The 19,436-nt window shown below is 40.7% G+C and overlaps 1 protein-coding gene across 1 annotated transcript in view; it reads right to left on the bottom strand.

Annotated features, from left to right (window-relative positions):
- ARHGAP28 (Rho GTPase activating protein 28) overlaps positions 1–19,436 on the bottom strand; it is a 165,342-nt gene that overhangs the window by 21,214 nt on the left and 124,692 nt on the right. The window contains exons 6-11 of the mRNA XM_012746184.2: positions 15,745–15,829; positions 13,561–13,703; positions 10,702–10,867; positions 10,498–10,589; positions 8,069–8,146; positions 2,718–2,880 (exon numbers count right to left, since the gene is read on the bottom strand). Coding sequence (XP_012601638.1) covers positions 2,718–2,880; positions 8,069–8,146; positions 10,498–10,589; positions 10,702–10,867; positions 13,561–13,703; positions 15,745–15,829 — 727 coding nt within the window. The remainder of the gene's footprint in view (positions 1–2,717; positions 2,881–8,068; positions 8,147–10,497; positions 10,590–10,701; positions 10,868–13,560; positions 13,704–15,744; positions 15,830–19,436) is intronic.

Genomic DNA, 19,436 nt, shown 5'->3' with positions numbered 1-19,436 from the left:
CATTTTCATGCCTTTCTTAAATATGGTACTCTGAACAGGTCTGGCGGTTTGACTTTTTCTTGCGTAATTCATAATACCAAAAAACAAAAACGGAAAACACCTCTGTGGCAGCAGTTTGTTGTGATAAATTGTTTAGCATATAAACCACAGATCAAGGGGAAATTAATAATTCTGCAGCCCATTTTCTAGGGAGCAAACTCCACAGAAAATCCTGTCGCTTTTTTTTTGTTTTACTTAAAAAAAGAGACAGAATTCTGTTTCTGGCATTGCCGAGTAAGCTCCTGAAGATAACAATAATCTCTGGACAAAGCACAAAACGCAACAACCTGAGGCTGTGGAGAGTAGACGAGAGCAGGCGCATTCGGGAGCGACTGCACACCTGGATCTGGGAAGGGCACCGGAGAGCGGCCCAGGTTTCTGGCTTTCGGCCTGCGGTCAGGGCTTACCTGCTCGCTCCAACGTCTGGGTTATCTCGGGGTAGGTCTCTGTCTTTGAGAATGGGGTACACTTCCCTGTTACTTTGTATGTCAAGTAAGTTTCCAGTCTATTCTGAACATTGTGAATATTGTGTTTGGAGACTCCGGATTCTGTGGTATTTCTCCAAAGAGTGCTCTTTGGGTTTTTTTTATTGCTGTTGTTGTTTTAAGCAGACAATTTGCTGGACTGATTCAAGTTGTCAGTGGTCTTTCGGACAGCAGCTCAACTCTCAGTTCAGTTATTTAATCCTTCGCTCTCTTGCCCACATGCGCACGGTTTGTGGGTTCGCCTGAGGTCTGGGTGGAGTCTATACCAGAACTGGGGCCTTCCGTCTCTGGGTCTCTCCTTTCTGGGATTCTCCCTGTCACTTTCCAGGGGCTGTGGTTGCCTTGGGTCCTGTCCTCTGGTTGCTGAGACCAGGGCGACTGGGCTTGTCTTGGAGTTTGAGCTGCCGTAGGGAGCACTGACCGCACCCTGACCACAGGCTAAAAGCCAGAAAACTGGGCCAGTCTCTCGGTGCCATTTCTCTACAAGCACGTTAAGTAAATGGTGGTTCTATGTAGGTAGAAAAGGGCTGTAGCCAAACTGAGAGGACCGTCCCAGCTAGAGACACTGCTGCTGCCTAGCTCTAGATAATGGTTGCCATGTGGGACTGAGAACCAAATGCTAGCATTAATGGGAAAACTCTTAAAAAAATTTTTTTTAAATTTATTTTTTAAAGAGGTGAAGTCTTACAATATTGCCCAGGCTGGAGGGCAGTAGCTATTCATAGGCACAATCATATTGCACAACAGCCTCAAAATCCTGGGCTCGAAGGATCCTCCTACCTCAGCCTCCCAAGTAGCTGGAACTACAGACATGTGCAACTGTGCCTGCCTAGAGAAAACTGTTAATTTGAAAATGTCAGCCACAGATTTAAATCTTAAGATGCTGTGTGAGCTTAACAAGTGATAATCTGTACCTGCCAGTTGACAACCTACTACAGGTTGACCGGAACTATATAATCATTAAGACCACGATGACAGAAAATAATTGATCCTCAGCTGAATGACGACATTTGTCCTAAAAATTAGTAGGTTCTAAATCTTTGAAATTTTTAACTAAACCAGATTTGTAAAATAATCTTCTGTGTTCTCAAAGGAGAGACCATGGTAGGCAAGGCAGTCCTTTTCTAAGCTGTCTGTGACCAGTGTCTCTTCTTTGTAAGATCTAGTGCTTTCATTTTATGAGAGAAACTTGACAAGAAAGAGAAAAAGAGAGAAGAACTATAAATTCCCTTCGTTCTTTTTTTATAGGTAGTTTTTCAGTTCTGGATTTCCAGTTGGTGCTTTTTAAATATTTTCTATTTATCTGCTGAGGTGATCTATCTTTTCATTTATTATGAGCACATTTTCCTTCACATCGTTGAGCATAGTTACGATACTGCAGCCCTTTTCTACCCATGTAGAACCACCATTTACTTAACATGCTTGTACATATTTAGGCTTTTGACCCCTGAACTTCCCAGGCTAGTAGTTAAAGCCCCCACTACCTAGTCCCCTTCTATTTTTCTAAATTTTTCTCTTGCCACATCCTCTGCAATATTCAACCTTATGTTTGAACCATACCAAATCAGTCACCAACTGCCAAATACAACACACGCTTTACAGTTTCTGTGCTTTCACCCAGTACCTCACTTAAAACCTAATCTATGTGACTTTGTAATTCTTGGAAACACTATGTGATACTGTAATTTTCAGAGACAAAACATATTCTGTGTAGCATTTATTGTTTGCTGCATAATCAGTCCCAGGAGCTCAGATTTAAGGAAGGGAGAGACCCATAGTTTTTGACAGATGATTACATCCCAGGCTCCACTCTGGATGACTCCATTCAACACCCACAGCAACCCTGACAAGTAATTATTTTCTGTAATTTACAGATGCAGCAACTGAAGCTCAGAAAGTCTGACTGCATGGCTAATAGATGGCCATGCAGGAATTCAAATCTCAAGAGCCTGGTCTTTCTATAAACCCTTCTGCCTTTTAATGATTATAAAACTGTCTAAATCATGTCTCCCAGACTTAAATATATTAAGTATGTAAATAGGTGACTGCTTAGCATCAAACTTAACATTTCAGCAACCGTTGTGAGGAAATAGCAAATCTATACATGATCACATTTGATTATGCATCTCTGTTCTGCTGTTACTTTATTGGCCTTGTATCTTAGTCCATTCATATTCAACTCCTTCCACCTACTTTCCAACAGAGTGATGAAGGCAGGTATATATTCCACAGGAAAGAGAGATGTGGGCAGTTCTCTGAAAAATGCTTTCAACATAACTGCAGCTTCTCTATGGCACATTTTGTCCCATTTAAATTTATCAGCATTAAACTTGGCATCCAGTTCTTCACGGTATTGCTGCAAATCAAGGAAAACAGTCAATATTCAATGAGTTTTCACCACCTCAACCCCTTTCCCCTTTGAAAACTATAGTTGCATGAACTATTTTTATAAATAGACTGATAGGGCAGTATCTTCAGAGTTACTTTTTTCAACATGCTTAAGGGATTGAAATAGCTATTTGCGAACACATTTTTTAAAGGTGATTTTCTAAAATATTTTTAGAATAATGTTAATCTTGAAATAATTTTCTAATTCTATACAAATATAAAAGTTCTCCACTCAGATCACAGTTTCCTTTCTGTGGTTTTGGCAGAGTACCACTATTCCCACATGATAAACGCACTGCTAGCTTTTGACAAAGTCTCCACTCCCTTTTTTTTTTCATAATCCCTTCTGCCGTCCTCTCTTAAATTTATAAATTAGATCAGCAAAGCTTGCCTCTCAGCTAGTTCACATACAGAGTGGGAAATGATCCCAATCAAGTAACCCTGCCCTCACTGCAACGTGCAGCCCAGCGACATCTTCCTGGAGCAGTTACAACAAAGTTTTATTCTGGGACACACATGTCTCCCACATGCTTGCACACTTGCCCGATCCTTCATGAGGCTTGGAACACAGTGCCAATACTTTTTTTAAATCACTACGCCTCCCCATAAGTTTTACTTGGCTTACAAATCTTACATTATTAATTCATGTGATCATCGGTGCCACCCATGCTCTCTATTTCTTTTTCAAAGTCAACGTCATTTCCTATTGCTCCTTTGACCTACAAGGTTTACCGATAATACCAGGCAGTTATAGTCAGTCCCCAGCCTGACACTAACTGCTCCATAAAGGATGCCTACAAAGGTAACCAAGGAAACCAAGGAAATCCCTTGGTTTCTTTAAGGCCTCAGATTTATTCTCACGAGAAGCCTAATTCTTCTGGCCGTGAGCACGCACAGCCAGAGTCTGTTTGTACGTCTGACCTTCCCTAACAAGGATCAGCTCATTCACCAGCCACACATAACATGTCTCATGGCTCCCAGGGCCTGCGAGATGGAGGGACCTGGCGGGACAAGTTTCTTACGCAGATGCACGTGGTTCGGATCCACCCTCTGGCCCCTACAGGTGACATCTAAAGGAGATTTTTCTTATTATTCAGGAGAAGCTTTCGATCTTACAGGAATATGACAGCTAATTGAGCAATCCTTTGCTAATAAACATACTTTATGAAGCCTTAAGCATACATAGAAAGTTCTACCTAGAATAAAAGAGATCCGGCACTAGACTGGGCTCTAGGCGTGAGATCCATTCCTTGCCCTCAGGCATCTCGTAGCCTAGTGGATGGGACTATTTAATGAGGGATAATAGAGTGAAAAGGCTATAAGGTCAATCACTGGTGCTATGAGGCCATGACAGAGGTGCATCACATTCGGCTTGGGCCAAGACTTGAGGACTGCAGAAGAGCTTTCCAGGGAAGCAGAGAGAGAAGAGTATCTTGGAGAGAAGCAAGTGCTCACGCAGTGACAGAAAAGCAGGAGAGCCAGTGAGCCTGCAGAGCTCAAGGTCAGTCTTGCCAGAGCATCCCGGGCAAGGGGAATGGCTGGAGAGCAGAAGAGCCAGTCTAGGGGACCACGCTGCACCCTGCAGGCAGTGAGGCCACTTGGAACACCTCCGAGCAAGGCAATGACACGGGAGATTTATCTTTCCTGACAGCCAAATGGAAACATGATCTGGGGGAGTGCGGAGCTTGGCACAGGTCGGGGCAGGTGAGAGGTACTGAAGGCTTCTGGTGGGGGGTAACCAAGGACTAACCTGGATAAGCAGGTCAGGGTAGAAAGGAGAGGAGGCATTTAGAGATGCTGGGGGGAAACATTGTCAAGAATCAGCGATGGATTGAATATAAGACTCAGGGAGAAAGAATCACCCAAGATGATTCTCCAATTGCAACAGGCAGGTGGAGGCGCCGTTAACAGGAAACACGGAGGAGCCGCAAACGTTTCCTATCAACTGCCTGGTACCGCTGCAGCCAAGCAAAGGGGGGCAGTCCTCCAAACGCACAGGAAGCACTGGCAGAGGCAGAAGAATTCAAATTCATTCCCCACGTGCCTCTGCCAAAGTGATCTGTCTGCATCATGAATGTGACCCTCCTTCTAACCTGAGAGTGGTTCCCAGTCACCTGAGGGACAACACGGCACCAGAACCAAGGGTCTTTGTCCTCACTCCACACTTGCCCAGTGGTGTGGCCTGTGCCTCGACCTTCTCACTGTACAACGCGGGATGTTAAAATGATCCTTCCTTACATTAAATCGCCGTTATCATGTAAGGCTCACAGAGCAGGGCCTGTCACACAGACGGCACTCAATAAATGCCTGCTCTGTCCCCTCCCCCAGGTCTATTCTAAGCTGCAGTGTCATTATTACGGGAGCCCCATGCATATGTGCCGTGACTGCTTGGGTAATAATACCACGTCATGGTGCCTGGATGGCTGGTATAAAACAACACGGAGAAAAAGCATGTCCTCTTTTGGTTTTGAGCTGAGCTGACATTTCACCGGTGGTTTTAAACGTGAAACCATGTAAACCAGGTGTGAATTTACCTTGTCAAAGACAGGGAGCACTCAGAGATTTTAAAAGTCATGTTTTTCTGCCTATTGTTAATGAGAATACTAAGTGAGAGTCAGAAGTCAAGTCATTAAATCTCCTTTGAGCAAAAAGGCAACCTGCTTCAATCTTGGGGGTAGTTTTATACACATGCAAATGACCAACCTTTGCTCCAACACAGTTCAGGCCAGGAAACCAACAAGCCAGGTAATGTAATGACAAAATAGAGCAGCTTCAGAATGATGGAAACTAGTCAAAAAAGAAAGCCTTACATGTCAGTCGGCCTCCTTCCATAAAATATATTCCCTAGTGTTTGGCTCAAATTTCTGTCATTTTTGAAAGGAAAATCATTGGAAACATTAAAGCATTAAATTGGTTCCAAATGAGCTGAGGCCTCAAATGAGGGACGTGGCCTTGCAGTTTTGCGTTCCGTTTGGCTAAAGCCAGCCGCTTCCTCTCAGGGCCGCCTCCCTGTCCGTCTCACCAAGCGTGCACAGCACAAAGCCAGGCCCGGCTGTTCCCATAAGGATGATAGTGGAGCCACAGTGTTGCTGTCATTGACTTGGCACAATTTGAGGATAATCATAATGGGATTTTTAGTAGTCCAGCAGATGAGTTACCAAAAAAAGGGTAGTTTAAAGTTTGAATAAAGGAGAGAAATAAAGACCTCTTTAATACCTCATGTTATAATGCCTTTCTAACTGCCATATTTCACTGGCCTGGATTTCTTTCATATTAGCTTTCCTGGAGCTCAAACCATGAAAACATCTGGATTATATTTTCAGACTAATAAGCAATGGAATAAATAGGCTGAAACGACAGAAAACTGATTAGGGGAGGAAGGAACTTTGACCTAACTGTGGCTCAGGAATGCACGTGCCTGTAAGAACATTTTGAAGGAATTACTAGCCTTTGACAGGCATTTTTCAGTCAAAGATCAGCTAAAGAAAAGTAACTTTTGCTATGATGTTAAACATTGTGCCCATAAGAAATGTCCTGTAATGTTTTCTCTTTTTGATGATTTAGAAAAAGTGATTTTAAATCATATCTATTATACTTTACACATATCTGTGCACACACACACACACATGAACCAGTAAGAATACGTCCGAATATAGCTTCCTAATTATGGAGGGAGGTTTCAAGAGATAGAATCTGATTCTGTTTAGGAAATTCACTTTTGTTCTCTGACTCTATAGATAAAACCATAGATTTGACCAAAATAAGTGATGGCTTTCATCCTCAGATTTAGCATACATTTGTTCAGAAAGCATATGTAAGAACCAAACATATGAGAAACCGAGACAAAAACCTGATTCAGTGTAGAAAGTATAAGCCTTAAGGAGCCATCCCTCTGCCTTCCAGATGAACTTGTGCCAGCACTCGAACAACTCTGCCCTCTGCTAAGGCCCAGCTCCCCAACATGCCCTAATCCCCAATGTCACTGGGAACACCCTCGTGGCTGCTCTGATTTCCCATCAAAAGAGGACTTGACATTCATCTGCAAGAAAGCCCAGGTAGCTGTTAGCCACTTCTGGATCTGCCTCCGCCTTGCTCTTGGCAGGAAGCTGAGGACCGAGAGTGAGGCTGGGGCTGGGGCCTGGCCCATCTTGCCTGGCACAGGGCTCCTCTGCAGGAAGGAATTGCCAGACTCGCACCTTGGCCTGAGGCTCACCCTGCCCAGTGTTGCTTCCCGCCCTTTTATATCTCACAAGCACTGTCCCCATAGCCCCTTCCCACTCCTCATCTGCCTCAGCATCTGCTTTCTGCAGGATCCAATAGGCACAACCTATTTATTCTCAGTTTCCACTGAGAAAAACATCTCATCACACTTCTACGTAACAACCTCGAGACTTCTGATACAAATAGAATTTCCCAAAACGAATGAATGAAGAGATGCTTTTCTGTGTTTCCTTTTAATAGTTCTAAACATTACCAAATTCCTTTTTCCCTCACCCTGGTACTGTTTTCTCAGAGATTCAGGCTTAATGTCCTCAAGCCAGGGAGTGATTCGACAGCGGGAATGGACTCTCCGAGGCGTGTGCCACCAGCAGACAGTCTGCCACCTCACAGAAGTAAGGGAGAAAAGTGAAAGGGCTCACATTGCACGGGTGGTTTTATATGTGGACACTAACCTTACAGTAAATGGAATCGGGGTTTAGAACTGCTGAGTGAGTATTCCAGTGATTACGGCTATTACTGTTCACTGCTGCAAGAACTTTCACTGTAAGGAGAGCCACGATTGCTTTAAGGTTAAAGCAACTGACATTGGAAGTAAGGGCTTAGTGAATTCCATGATTGACAGGAATACAACAAACTAAGTATTTAAGCTCCAAAACAGGGATGGGACATCTCAATTTTTCCAAACTAAAGGCAAGCAGCAATTTTTGATGGTGAATTAATGTGTTGTTTCATTATTGTTGGTTTTTTATTGTTGCTGTTTTAATTTAAACAACTTTGGATCATAGAACAAATATTTAACCATAGGTTCCAAGGAATACTAGGTTGGACTAAGTGATAGTATCAAATGAATAACAATAAAGACCTGGATACCCGAAGCTCATATGGACTGATTCAAACTAGCTTAGAACTTTAGGAAGAGAGAAAACATCCAGTACCTTGACTTTGGCAGTACATCCTGAAAGTCGAAAAATGCCTTCTGATTCCAGACCCGATTCCTCAACTTTCTCAAAAAACTAGAAAGCAAGAATATATTACAAAAATAAGTACCTCCATAGGATTACAAACATCTGAACTAATAATGATGACATCAATCTGTAAACTGTCATGTACACGTGCCTGGCACTTGCGTGCTTTGTTAACGGCTCACAACCACCCTGTGAGGTCCACATTATCCTCCAATTTGCAACAAGGAAAGAGAGATTTAGGGCAGTGATACAACTTTCCCAAGATCAACCTCATAAGTCACAGCACTGACTCTCTCAAGCTTATGTTCTTAACCACTATGACATGCTGCCACTTAATAATTTTAAGATCTGATTACTATACCTCTTTCTGCAGACTGATCAGTAAGAAAAAAATTCTAAGTCTACTGTTATTGGCTGCAACCACCTTGGCTAAGAAACTACAGGAATTTTAGAAGTCTGACCAAGGAGTTTAGAAATGGTGAAGGTTAATAGCTTCTATGAGTTCTTATGGTGGTGAGGAGTATAAAAAATAATAACAATAATAATGATAAACACTGCTATTTATTGTGTGTCAGATCTGAATCCCAGTACTTTACCTATATTAACTCATTTAACCCTCACGATAATTGTACAAAGTATATTATCATCCCCATTGTACTGCTGAGACACTGAGGAACACAGTTCAATTCACTATAACAAAGCAGCTAAAATGCATCTCTGAAAAGGATACAGAATTTTCCCAGGTTCACACAGTAAGAGGAAGACTCAGTGTCTCTGCCACTTTCTTTTCAAGAAACGATGGTTTCTGGAACTAAGGTAGTTCTTTTAGGTACAGAGAGAAATAGATACTTCAGAAGAATATATATGAGAGAGTCTTTCCTTAAAGACTAGGAGGGGAAGAACACTGCCTGCAGCCGTCTTAAATGAGGAACACTCAGCATCAGTAGCAATAACAGGTAGCCGTTATTGATGTTACTATGATATAAATCCAGATGTAGTTTAGCATTTACTGAGTACTTTCTGTTTGCTCCTATTTGCTAAGTTCTCTGCTAGGTCTTTACACCTACATAATAATATTAATAAACTTGTGTCGAATCTTTCGTTTTTGATTTTTTTATGGATTTTTGCCAAACTCTGACTTTAACTTAGAGGACAAAGGGTAGAATTTTGGTTTTAAATCAAAGAAGGAAGGAAAGCCAGAGTCACCATGGCTTCTGGACTTGGATCCATGCCGTGTCCCTTTTCCCCTCCACCCCGTGCCAGCTGTGTGTTCCTGGGTAAGTTACCTCACCCTCCTGTTCCTCAGTTGCCTCTTCAGTAAAAAGAGAGACGATGACACCAGCCTCCCTGGGCTGCTGGGTGCTGACTAGACGCGACACTATCTGATGGCCCCAGTGCCGCCCTGCCCGGGGAAGGGCTCCACAGACGGGCCCTGTGTGCGGTGGTGCCCGGCATCCTCTGGCTGTCTGGTCACCCTCCTCCCTCCTCCCATCGCCAGTCAGTCAACCTGATTTGAGGAGTGGCCCAATTTGGTGTACTGGTATCAAAATACAGGAAGACAGGAAAAAGACAACGTAGAGTCGTCAGTGGGAGTAAAGTAGGTATATGTGTCCTTAGTCAAGATTCTCATACATAATTTTAAAACTCACTTTAAAATTCATTAAGATTTGTGTTAAGGGCTTGGAATTTTCATTGTGCCACTGGATGTCACTGTTGATAAATGCACACTTACGTAAAGCAGTGTCAATTGCTGGCTATAAAACAAACATAACTTAAAAGAAAATCAGCTATTCAGTAATGGTAGTTGCAGAGATATTCTCATTTTATAGTTGAGGTAATATCAATTTCAAAACTCCCTTCCAGCAAAATTTTCTGTTTGTCTAAACATAGCCTATCTGCTCAGTCACACCTGAAAAACCACCAGAACAAGCTGAGTTTTAGACTATATTAATCTCAGTTTGGAAAATTCATAAAACGATTACACACACACATTAAAAAAAAACACCCTATGATATATTTCAGAAAATACTTGTATGATTATATATGCATATTGTTATTTATCCAGACAGAATAATCAACTACACATACAAACACATACATATGCACAAATAACATTTGGAAAAAATACTGGAAAAAGAAACAACTGAAGGAAGACGTGGGTCAGAGCCTGTGTGTTCATGACCTGATGTGTCACAGTCAGCGACGAAACAGGCTCCCAGAGCATGCAGCAAGGCCGCGCAAGGATGTATGGGACGAGGCTGAAAATCACGCAGGACTGGGCCCTAATAGGGCGTTAGTGTCTTTAAATCAAAAAGAAAATCCCTTCATTCACGGCTTCACAAAGTATCCAATCACAGGCGCGAGGCCCTGTGCAGCCTTCGTTCACTGCCTTTACTCACTTTTTGTAACACCAGGGGGACTTTCACGCCAGGGTCTTTCCTGCGGTCATTTTCCAGGAGGACTGTGAGTGGAACTCCAAAAATCCCACTGTCTTCGTTGTAGAATTAATTGTCAGGGGGAAAGAAAAAGAATCAGAAAAGCACTACTTTATTCCAATGTGTCAAAAAGCCTTAAAGCAAGAAGCAATCGGTCTTTTTAGTTACCTCGCCCTTTTACTTTCTCTGTTTTGTTTCTTTTCAGCTGAATTCCAAAGGCATCAAAGAAGGCAGTCAGCTCAATCAGAGAGAGGTGGCGGATTTTCTTCATGTCTTCAGCAGACAGATCTCCTGCTTCCGTTAAGCCAGATCGCGTTTTCTGGACAATGAGTTTCTGAAATATAAAATGAAGGTTTTTTTTTTATGGCAAAGGAAAATTATTATACCTTCATTCAAATGCCACCTGGATGTTCTCAATCTATATAGCAAAACATGCTATTTGCAAAAAATCTCTTAAGGAGCACATTGAAGCATAGAAACATTATGAATATGCTTTTTAGAACATTTGCAGATCACTACTGTGCAATTAGAAACAAAACAGCAGTCTGAAGTACAGGATAACACTGCCATCGCAACTGTGGAAACTACCTTGTTATAAGGAACATCCTGTACTGTCCAACAACATATATGCCAGGCACCACGTGGAATGGCCCTTAACCTGGATCACACGTCTCTCTCTCTCTCTCTCTCTCTCTCACACACACACACACACACACACACACCCACGACAACATATCTATGTACATCTCAGGAGAGCTTTAGATGTCTCTTTTTTAAGGGTCAGGGGTCAATCCTTAGATAAGGCTTCATCTATTTCACTCTGCATACTTTAAAAGACCTTTACTAATCTCCCAGTTTAAATTTATTACACGTGTTGCTGAGACAGCAGTTATTTACCCTAAAAATCAAATTTAAATGATTCTAATTTCTTAAACAAGTCAAAATGCACATAATGAACTTACGCAAATGATTCTACTATCATTTTGATGACAATGATACTATTATATTCTCCATTTCCACACTAAGAAACGAAATACACCAAAACAATAACAAACTCTTCAACAATCCAGAAATATTGTGAAGAATCTAAGCAGTAAAACAAGACTATTCTTATGTAATATCCACAGGTACACTTTGCTCTCAGAAGGCCTGGCATTGAAAAAAATGCTAAAAGTAGAAAAATCCCATAGCTATTCAGATTACAAAGCTTTAACCACTCTGGTATGGCGCTCACCGGCCACGAAACCTTGCCCACAGCCGGCACGCACAGTCCGCACGACAGTGTGTGCTGTGCATTGATGACGACTCCGTTTTGCTCTTCGGTGATGAGGAAAGCTTTAAAGCACTGAAAGCTTATTTTACTTTACAGGCAGCTTTACTTGTAAATAAGAATAGGTAACATATACATATATGTTTTCATTATGTTATTTTTAAATGTTCACAATTTTGTTTTGATAAATGAAAAATTAGAAAAGTCATATCACGGCTGTCAGCTACAGTCGACCCCGGGCTGTGCGTGTTCATCTGTGGCTGTCGACTACAGTTGACGCTGGTCCCGAAGTGGTTAAGTATACATTCTCCACGGGGGTTCCCCAAATTAGAGGTTCCTTGTGGTTTTCAAACAATTTACTCATTCATTCAACAATTGTTCATTGGGACCCCAAGTACTTAAAAGTAAAACTACAAAATGTAGAATGTAGTTTGGAGAATATCTTGTGCTATTAAACACTTACTTTACCTTCTTTCTAAAACCAAAGCCCCACATGAAAGTAATACACAACAACAACAACATAAGCAAGAGCTGCAATCATTTATCGAGCAATTACTGTTGAGCTAGACCCTCTGAAAAGCTCTTCATGGGAGGCTGACCTGCATCCCAGGTGACCCACACATGAGGAGGAGGCAGCTTCGGTGAGGAGACCTGGGGTAGCATCCTCTCCTGGATGATTCTGGAAACCAGAGTGCTACTGGCTTCCCTCTTTGCCCTAGAATGCCACTTTGCCCTACAACCTGGAGACTGCTTAGGGGCCAGGAAGGGTTTTGGAGTTTGACATACTTAGGTTTAAATCCTGTTTCTGCTTCCTACCAACTGTGGGGCTTTGGAAATGTTACCTAGCCTCCCTGGCCTCAGTTTCCTCGGCTGTCAATAGTGAATAAGCACTAGAGCCCGCCTTACAATTAGAACACCCAGCACAGTGTTAGGCCCGTAGAAGGTGCTCAGTGAGTCTTAGAGAGTCCTTTCTTCCCTGTCCTCTTCCTCTCCTCTGTCAAGGGGCATTGCTGGGAATGGTCCAGGGCACCTGATACAACGAATCTGTTTCTAGATGACTCATTCCTTTAGCTCTGCAACTGCCTGGGCCTGGCTCATCCTGCCTCCAGCCCTGATCAGCACAGAATACTAGGGACTCCACAGAAGGTTTCACACATGCATTTATTGAACAGCAAATAGATCAAGGTACCATAGTTCTATAGTAGGTTTCCAGTGGATAATATCCTGGATTTATATAAGAGGCTTTGAAGCCAACATAGTATATGACTCTCTTTGTGTATGCCATAATAATATTAACTCTTGTATTGGTTTTAACGAGTTTTTAGCATCTGTTCTATGAGCTCCAACTTCTTGATGTTATGACTGTGACTTTCTGCCATACCCCTTCTGATATGTGGCTTATGGAGGAACAGGTGCAGAAAGTTAGGTCTGTATTGACTTATAAGTGAATTAAGGATATAAAGTGCAAGAAAGCGCACAAGCCAGTGGAAATCCTACTATATCTGTAAAACAGTATTTAAGCATACACCCTCATAACTTTTCCTCAACCAAGGCTGCCAGGTATAGCCAGGCAGGCTGTGCACTGCACAACAAATGATACCCCAAATAGCAGCCCAAATGGGGGTATGCAGTGCTGATGCCCAGCTTCCCCAAACCCCTTGTGCACACACAGAGATATTAAAAAGAAGAAATGCTAGTTTTGTCCCATGGAGAAGTCACAGGAAGTTACTGGAATAACCAAGAAAGGTTTTACTTACAGTTAAAGCATAGTCTTCTTTCTTAATCTCTGACTTCTTAAGTTTATTTCTTTTTGGAGCCTCTGTAACCATTTCTGAATAAGACACTTCAAAAGATAGTTCTTCAGCTTCTGGTGGAATGTTCTTTTCCAAATAGTCATTATCTAAAAAAAACAAAGAATATAGAATATTTAATAAGCCATTTAATCGATCAACACCATTTTCTGTAAAATAAACACAAACTGTTTGCAAGTTAATCCACAAACATGTTAGAATGTTCATATCCAACGAAGAGTAGTAGACTTGCCTACTGGAGTTCAGTTAAACAATAATGTGTTGTCATTGGACTTCCATAGGAACATGTTTTTATCACCATTATCCAAACAAACTTTCTATTTAATCTGACATTTTACATTTTAGATTTTTATGTCTCATGGAACTTGCTGATCATTAAAGGGAAGTCCAAAAATAGAATATGTATTTATATTATTATGATATTAAAATTAAGCCCATTTGGACCCAATGTGACTGTTATCAGGGCATGAGAGACTTAAAGCAGAGAAAGAAAGGGCAGGATCCACCCAGAATTCCTCTCTACTTCATTGCTCTTGTACCCTCTGCCCCCCCAAACTATGGAATATTTGCCTCTTAAGATTTGTTCAAATTTAATTTGGATTTCACTGCTATGTTTGTTTCGGTGAATTAATTTGAATTTCTGTAATTTGATATTAGATACCTGACCTTGTATGATATGCATTGCCAAAAATCTGAATGGGTTACAAGTAACACCCCTTATACATTCGTCTCCTCAAGCTAGTTTGAACATTAAGACAAAAGATTCCTTGATCGAAACCAGGTGAATCCATAAGCTTAAGCAATTCTAAGCTGACTTCTAAGATTTTGGCTTGCCATCTTGCTTCATTGCCTGGCAAAACTTTTCATATGCAAAGAATGATTTGATTACAAAAAAGAACTCTTTCTCTTTTGCCCTCTCTTATAGACACGGACTAGAGGACAATTAAATAGAACAAAAGGAACAAAAGGCAGAATTACTAGAAGACCTAATTCATTTTACATGAAAAGATAGATGGAGCGTCAACAAATTCAAAAATCCTGAATAGTAATACCAACTGAAAACATAATAAATGGATGCAGCAAGAACTTGGAAAATGGCAAAGGGAGAGTTATGATTTTTCACTTGTCATACAGAGGTTTGCATTCATTACAGGGGAAGCTAAATAGTTAAATAGTACTCTAACTTCTTATAGATCTATTAATACAAACGGAGTTTTGGGGGAGCAGCTATTGAACAGGCTAATGCTCCAAACCACTAGACCACTCCCTCTAGACATCTATCATTTAGTGCCATGGTTTGAACTAAATTACAGTACGACAGCCAATAGATTGATGGGGAATGTCAATTTCTGGCAAGAATTTTTTTTTTTTGATGTCAGCTTTTATGGTATTCAATTCAGAATTGAATTGCCACATAATTGACCCATTTGAAATATACAAGTCAATGATTTTTAGTATATTCACAGAATTGTGCAACCATCACTACAATCAATTTTAGAACATCTTCATCACCTCAACTTCTCTGACTTTTAAAGCTAATGCTGAAAGTACAGGCTCTGTTGTTTATAAGGACAGTGCATATATCTCAGGAAAACTTTGAGGAATCACAAAAGTATGGCCTGAGGGGGCCTATTTCCTACAAGGAGGATCTGAGATTCCATACTGAGCCCACCTCGGGAGCCCACCTCGCAAGTGGAAGAGGCCAGATAAGCTACTCCTGCAACCCTGTCCCTTGGAAGCTGCTCTGGTGCTGCACACACTTGAGCAGTGATTAGAGATTCTTGGAAGTGGCTTATTTCCTGGCCAACTTGCAACTGCTGAGCAGATCCAGACTGCCTGTGAAAGAGGCTTCCAACCAAAGACACCACCCAAGTGAGTAGTTTCTAAATGATGTGGTGGTTGGTGAAGGAGGAAAAGATTCTGCTTCCAACTTGGCCCAATTAATCTTGTCTGTTGTGACAGAATGGGGTATTTGGAGGTGGATGGGAGGAGTGCTCTAAGTGACAAAATTGCAACGGGGAGAAAAACACGCTTACATTTTGCTTTTAGAAATTCACTGCTAACCGTACTGAGTGCCAGAACAAAAGCGAGAAGACACAGCTTGTGTGCAATGGGAGGCATGTCACTCACCACTCATGGCGTTCTGAACGGGCTGCCCGGGGTCTGGTGATCCATTGGAATGAACCGGTATATCTGGAATGGTCTCAAGTATAGACTGCCAAGCAAGGGAAGATGAACACAAAACATTTTACCGTGAATACAGTCTACCTCACATTTCAATCTGATTTATGTTCTGCAGTATGTAAGCATTATTTTCACAAAAAGCAATTCTCGATTTCATAAAGGGCCTGCATCTGATTTCTTTTGTTTCTGCATTCAGTTCAGATGTGTACAACTCACACAGGTTCCTCAAAAGGGAACGATGTCAAGGTTAATGTAACCGTGCCTTCTTAGCTCTTAAATATTTGCTGCTTATACCTTTGCTAAGATGTAGCAATTATGATATTTGAAGTCACATAATCTGATAATTATAATATCATTTGCTAATTAATCTTTATGCATTTTTGTCTTAATTATACTAATTATTCTAATATAATATTAACATATGAATTCCCTCACTGCAAAATAGAGTGATAACTCATAAAATATTAAGTTCCTCTTCTTAATTAATTTGATACGTTTTTCATTGAGATCCCACCAAAGCACTAAACTCCCCTGTAATATTATCAGAAGTGGAGTATCTGCCTTTGTAGAGTCCTGCGTAGAAAGTTACTGCTCAGGTCTGGATGGGTATCAGCAAAAATTTACACCTAAATGGTCTACCCCCCAAAATTGACACACAAATCCCTTAAGTTTTAAGGTGGGAGTTATTATCTATAAATATGTGTGATGATGAAAATCAGGTATTCCATCAAGAATCCTTTCTATGCTCATCACACATAAAATCTGTTCTTTTTTCCCCCCAGAGCCTGATACTGTTTCTTTTATTCTCATATTTATTTAGCAATAACTGAACACCTGCTTCATGGAAGAATCTTTATCATGTGCTACTAATTACACAAGGCAGTCTTAAATTCTGAGCCTCATGTTCTCTTTTCATTCCTATTTTATTGCAAAGGAGATGAGATACTTCTTACCTAGATGCCTAATTATTGTAATTGGTGGACGAATGAAAAAACAAAGAAAGTCTAGGTCCATGTAGCTCATTGTCAGTCAGATTTTTGGTGGCTCTAAAAACTAACACTACAGAATAAAGATTACTCCACATTAAAATTCTTAAAAAAAAGATGTGGACAACTTTTCAGTAGTTCCTTAAGTTTTCCAACAAAGGAATGCTTTGTCAGATTTTGAAATAACTCACTTACAGGAGACAAAACCTTCAGAAAATAGATGGACCTTAGTGCTTGAAGCTGATGGTTTGGGATGCTTAAATCTACTGAATGTCATTTTCTTAATCTCATTTGGGTTAACTAACCTCTACACAGCCTATGACACTGAATGAATGCCTGCTCTTTGTAATTCGAATTATTGTTGGACTTTCCTGGGGGAAGGAGAAGTTTGAGTCATAATTCCTGCTCTGGAGCTATTTACAATGAGAACAGAACAACATTAACGGAGCATTATTAACAGAAAATCAATCCACCATTAAGAGCTAATTTTTATAATACAAACTGTAAATGTTACTTGGGAGCTATAAAGAGGGAAGAGGTACAGCCCAGAGGTTTTCACTGATGAGGTGGCTAAACTTGAGCCGGAACCAAAGGAATGATGAAAAGAATTTAGGAAGGCAGTGGAGACAGGCAGGAGCATTCAGGCCAGAAATAGAAGCAGAAATTTTGGGTATGGAAATACCTGAGGCATTTCAGCACACGAGATCATAAAGAGACAGGGATGCCAGGATTTGGAGCATGGCATTAAAAAAATACAAGAAAATATGAGAAATAAATTAATCAAGAGAGTCAACTGAAGTTAATGGAGGTTTTGAAAGCCAGGTAGGGGAGTTGAGACTTAGAATACTAAGGGTGAGGAACAAAACAGAGCAAAACAAAGGAAAGTCTTCATGTTAAAGCAGGGGAATGACGTGGTGAAATGAAAAAGGAAGACTGGGCTGCCAACGAAAGTTCCTTGAGTTCTGAGGTAGGTTGAGCACAAAGGCTAGATGCTTGGCATATACAGTCTTAAGACATCCATGACCCATTAACAATCATAATAAGACTAGCATCACTTTTTATTGGTACTAGTGATTTTAAAGTATTTCAAATATAAAGATGACCTTCCCTGGCTTGTTTGTAACCAACCCTAACACTTCCCTAATGTGCTCAGCCACAGCCTTTGCTCCTCACCAGGGCTTCCATTGCTAAGGAAAGGCAGCGTTTTCCCTCCCCGGAAACTTTGCTCTACTGCCCAAATTGCACCAAGCTGGGATTGGAGAGTAGAGTATGAGGGATATTTTAAATTCTAAATTGTAGAAGGTTGGTATTGTCAATGGAAAAGAATCCAAACTCTGTAGAATAATATAAAGAGGTTTATTTTGTCAATGGAAAAGAAGACAAACTCTGTAAAACAATTTAAGAGGGTTTAGTCTAAGCCAAATTTGAGGACCATGACCCAGAGCCATGCCCAAGAAGCCTTGAGCAAGTGGACTCGCTGGGGCTGGGTTGCAGTTGGTTTTATACATTTTGGGGAGACAGGAATTATAGATAAAGTCAAAATCAATACATGGATGACGTACATTGATTTGGCCTGAAAAAGCAGAGCATCTCAAACAGGGAATTATAGGATATAAATGGGTTTGAAGATTCTTTGATTTGTAATTGGTTAAAGAAATAAAGTTTTGTCTAAAGGCTTAGAATGTCTTAAATTAAGATAAGGATGTTTGTTAATTAGAGACAAGCCACCAACATATACCCAGACTTCAGTGATCCATTATGTAAAATGATGACCTGCAGGTATGACTTAAGCTTGTCCCGTATAGCCTTAAGCCTATTGATGAGTTACAGAGGCTATCTCCAAGAAGTGAGTGGGGCATGAAGAGGCCCTCCCTCTAATGGCCAGCAACTCAGCTTTAGGGTATTTCTGGGGTCCCCTTTAGCTAAGAGCAGGTCCATTCTGTCATCTGGGGAGTTTAAGATTTTATTTTAGATCACAGTATTCACAATACTATCTGCTATAGTTTTATCTTAAACTAGACTTTGACTAGCATTATCTGATATGTCCTCCGTATTGAATAAACACCACACCAAACATTTTCAATGCTCTGTTCATTACTTACGGGAGAAATTCATTGACTCAAAAGATGCTCCTGACCTCTCTGACTAGTAGATGTTTAATTTTTGCTCATGGTTTGAGTGTATGTGCTATATGACTCCACATACAAAAGCTACAGGGACAGTAAGGTTCCCCACCTTCCTCTTCTGTCCTTAGACCAGAATTGACACATCCACATCTTGCAAACACTGCATCAAATTCCCCAGAGACCAACTTAAATAAGCCACACGCACTGACAAACATGCAATGCATTTTGAGATGAAAAATATATCAACAATTACAAATCTAATTATACATGAGTTTAAAGGTATTCTGATGACATCTTGGGTTAAAACATAAAGCACATCTGAAATTATGGCCTTAACATCAAAGATAATGAGAACATTAAATACCAAGTTTCTATGAGAGTAGCCAAAGCATTATTCAGAGATTAATTCTTAACCTTAAATGCAAATAAGACTAAAAACAAGTGAAATATGTTTGTAATCCAAGAGATTAGAAAAAAAATGATTCAAGTAGAGCCACGAAAGAATAAAAAAATTAATAAAGGTTAA

The sequence above is a fragment of the Microcebus murinus genome, chromosome 17, assembly GCF_040939455.1.
Source record: "Microcebus murinus isolate Inina chromosome 17, M.murinus_Inina_mat1.0, whole genome shotgun sequence".
Taxonomy (NCBI): Eukaryota; Metazoa; Chordata; class Mammalia; order Primates; family Cheirogaleidae; genus Microcebus; species Microcebus murinus.
Note: the sequence above shows the minus strand (reverse complement) of the source record. Positions and strands in the feature narration are given on the sequence as shown.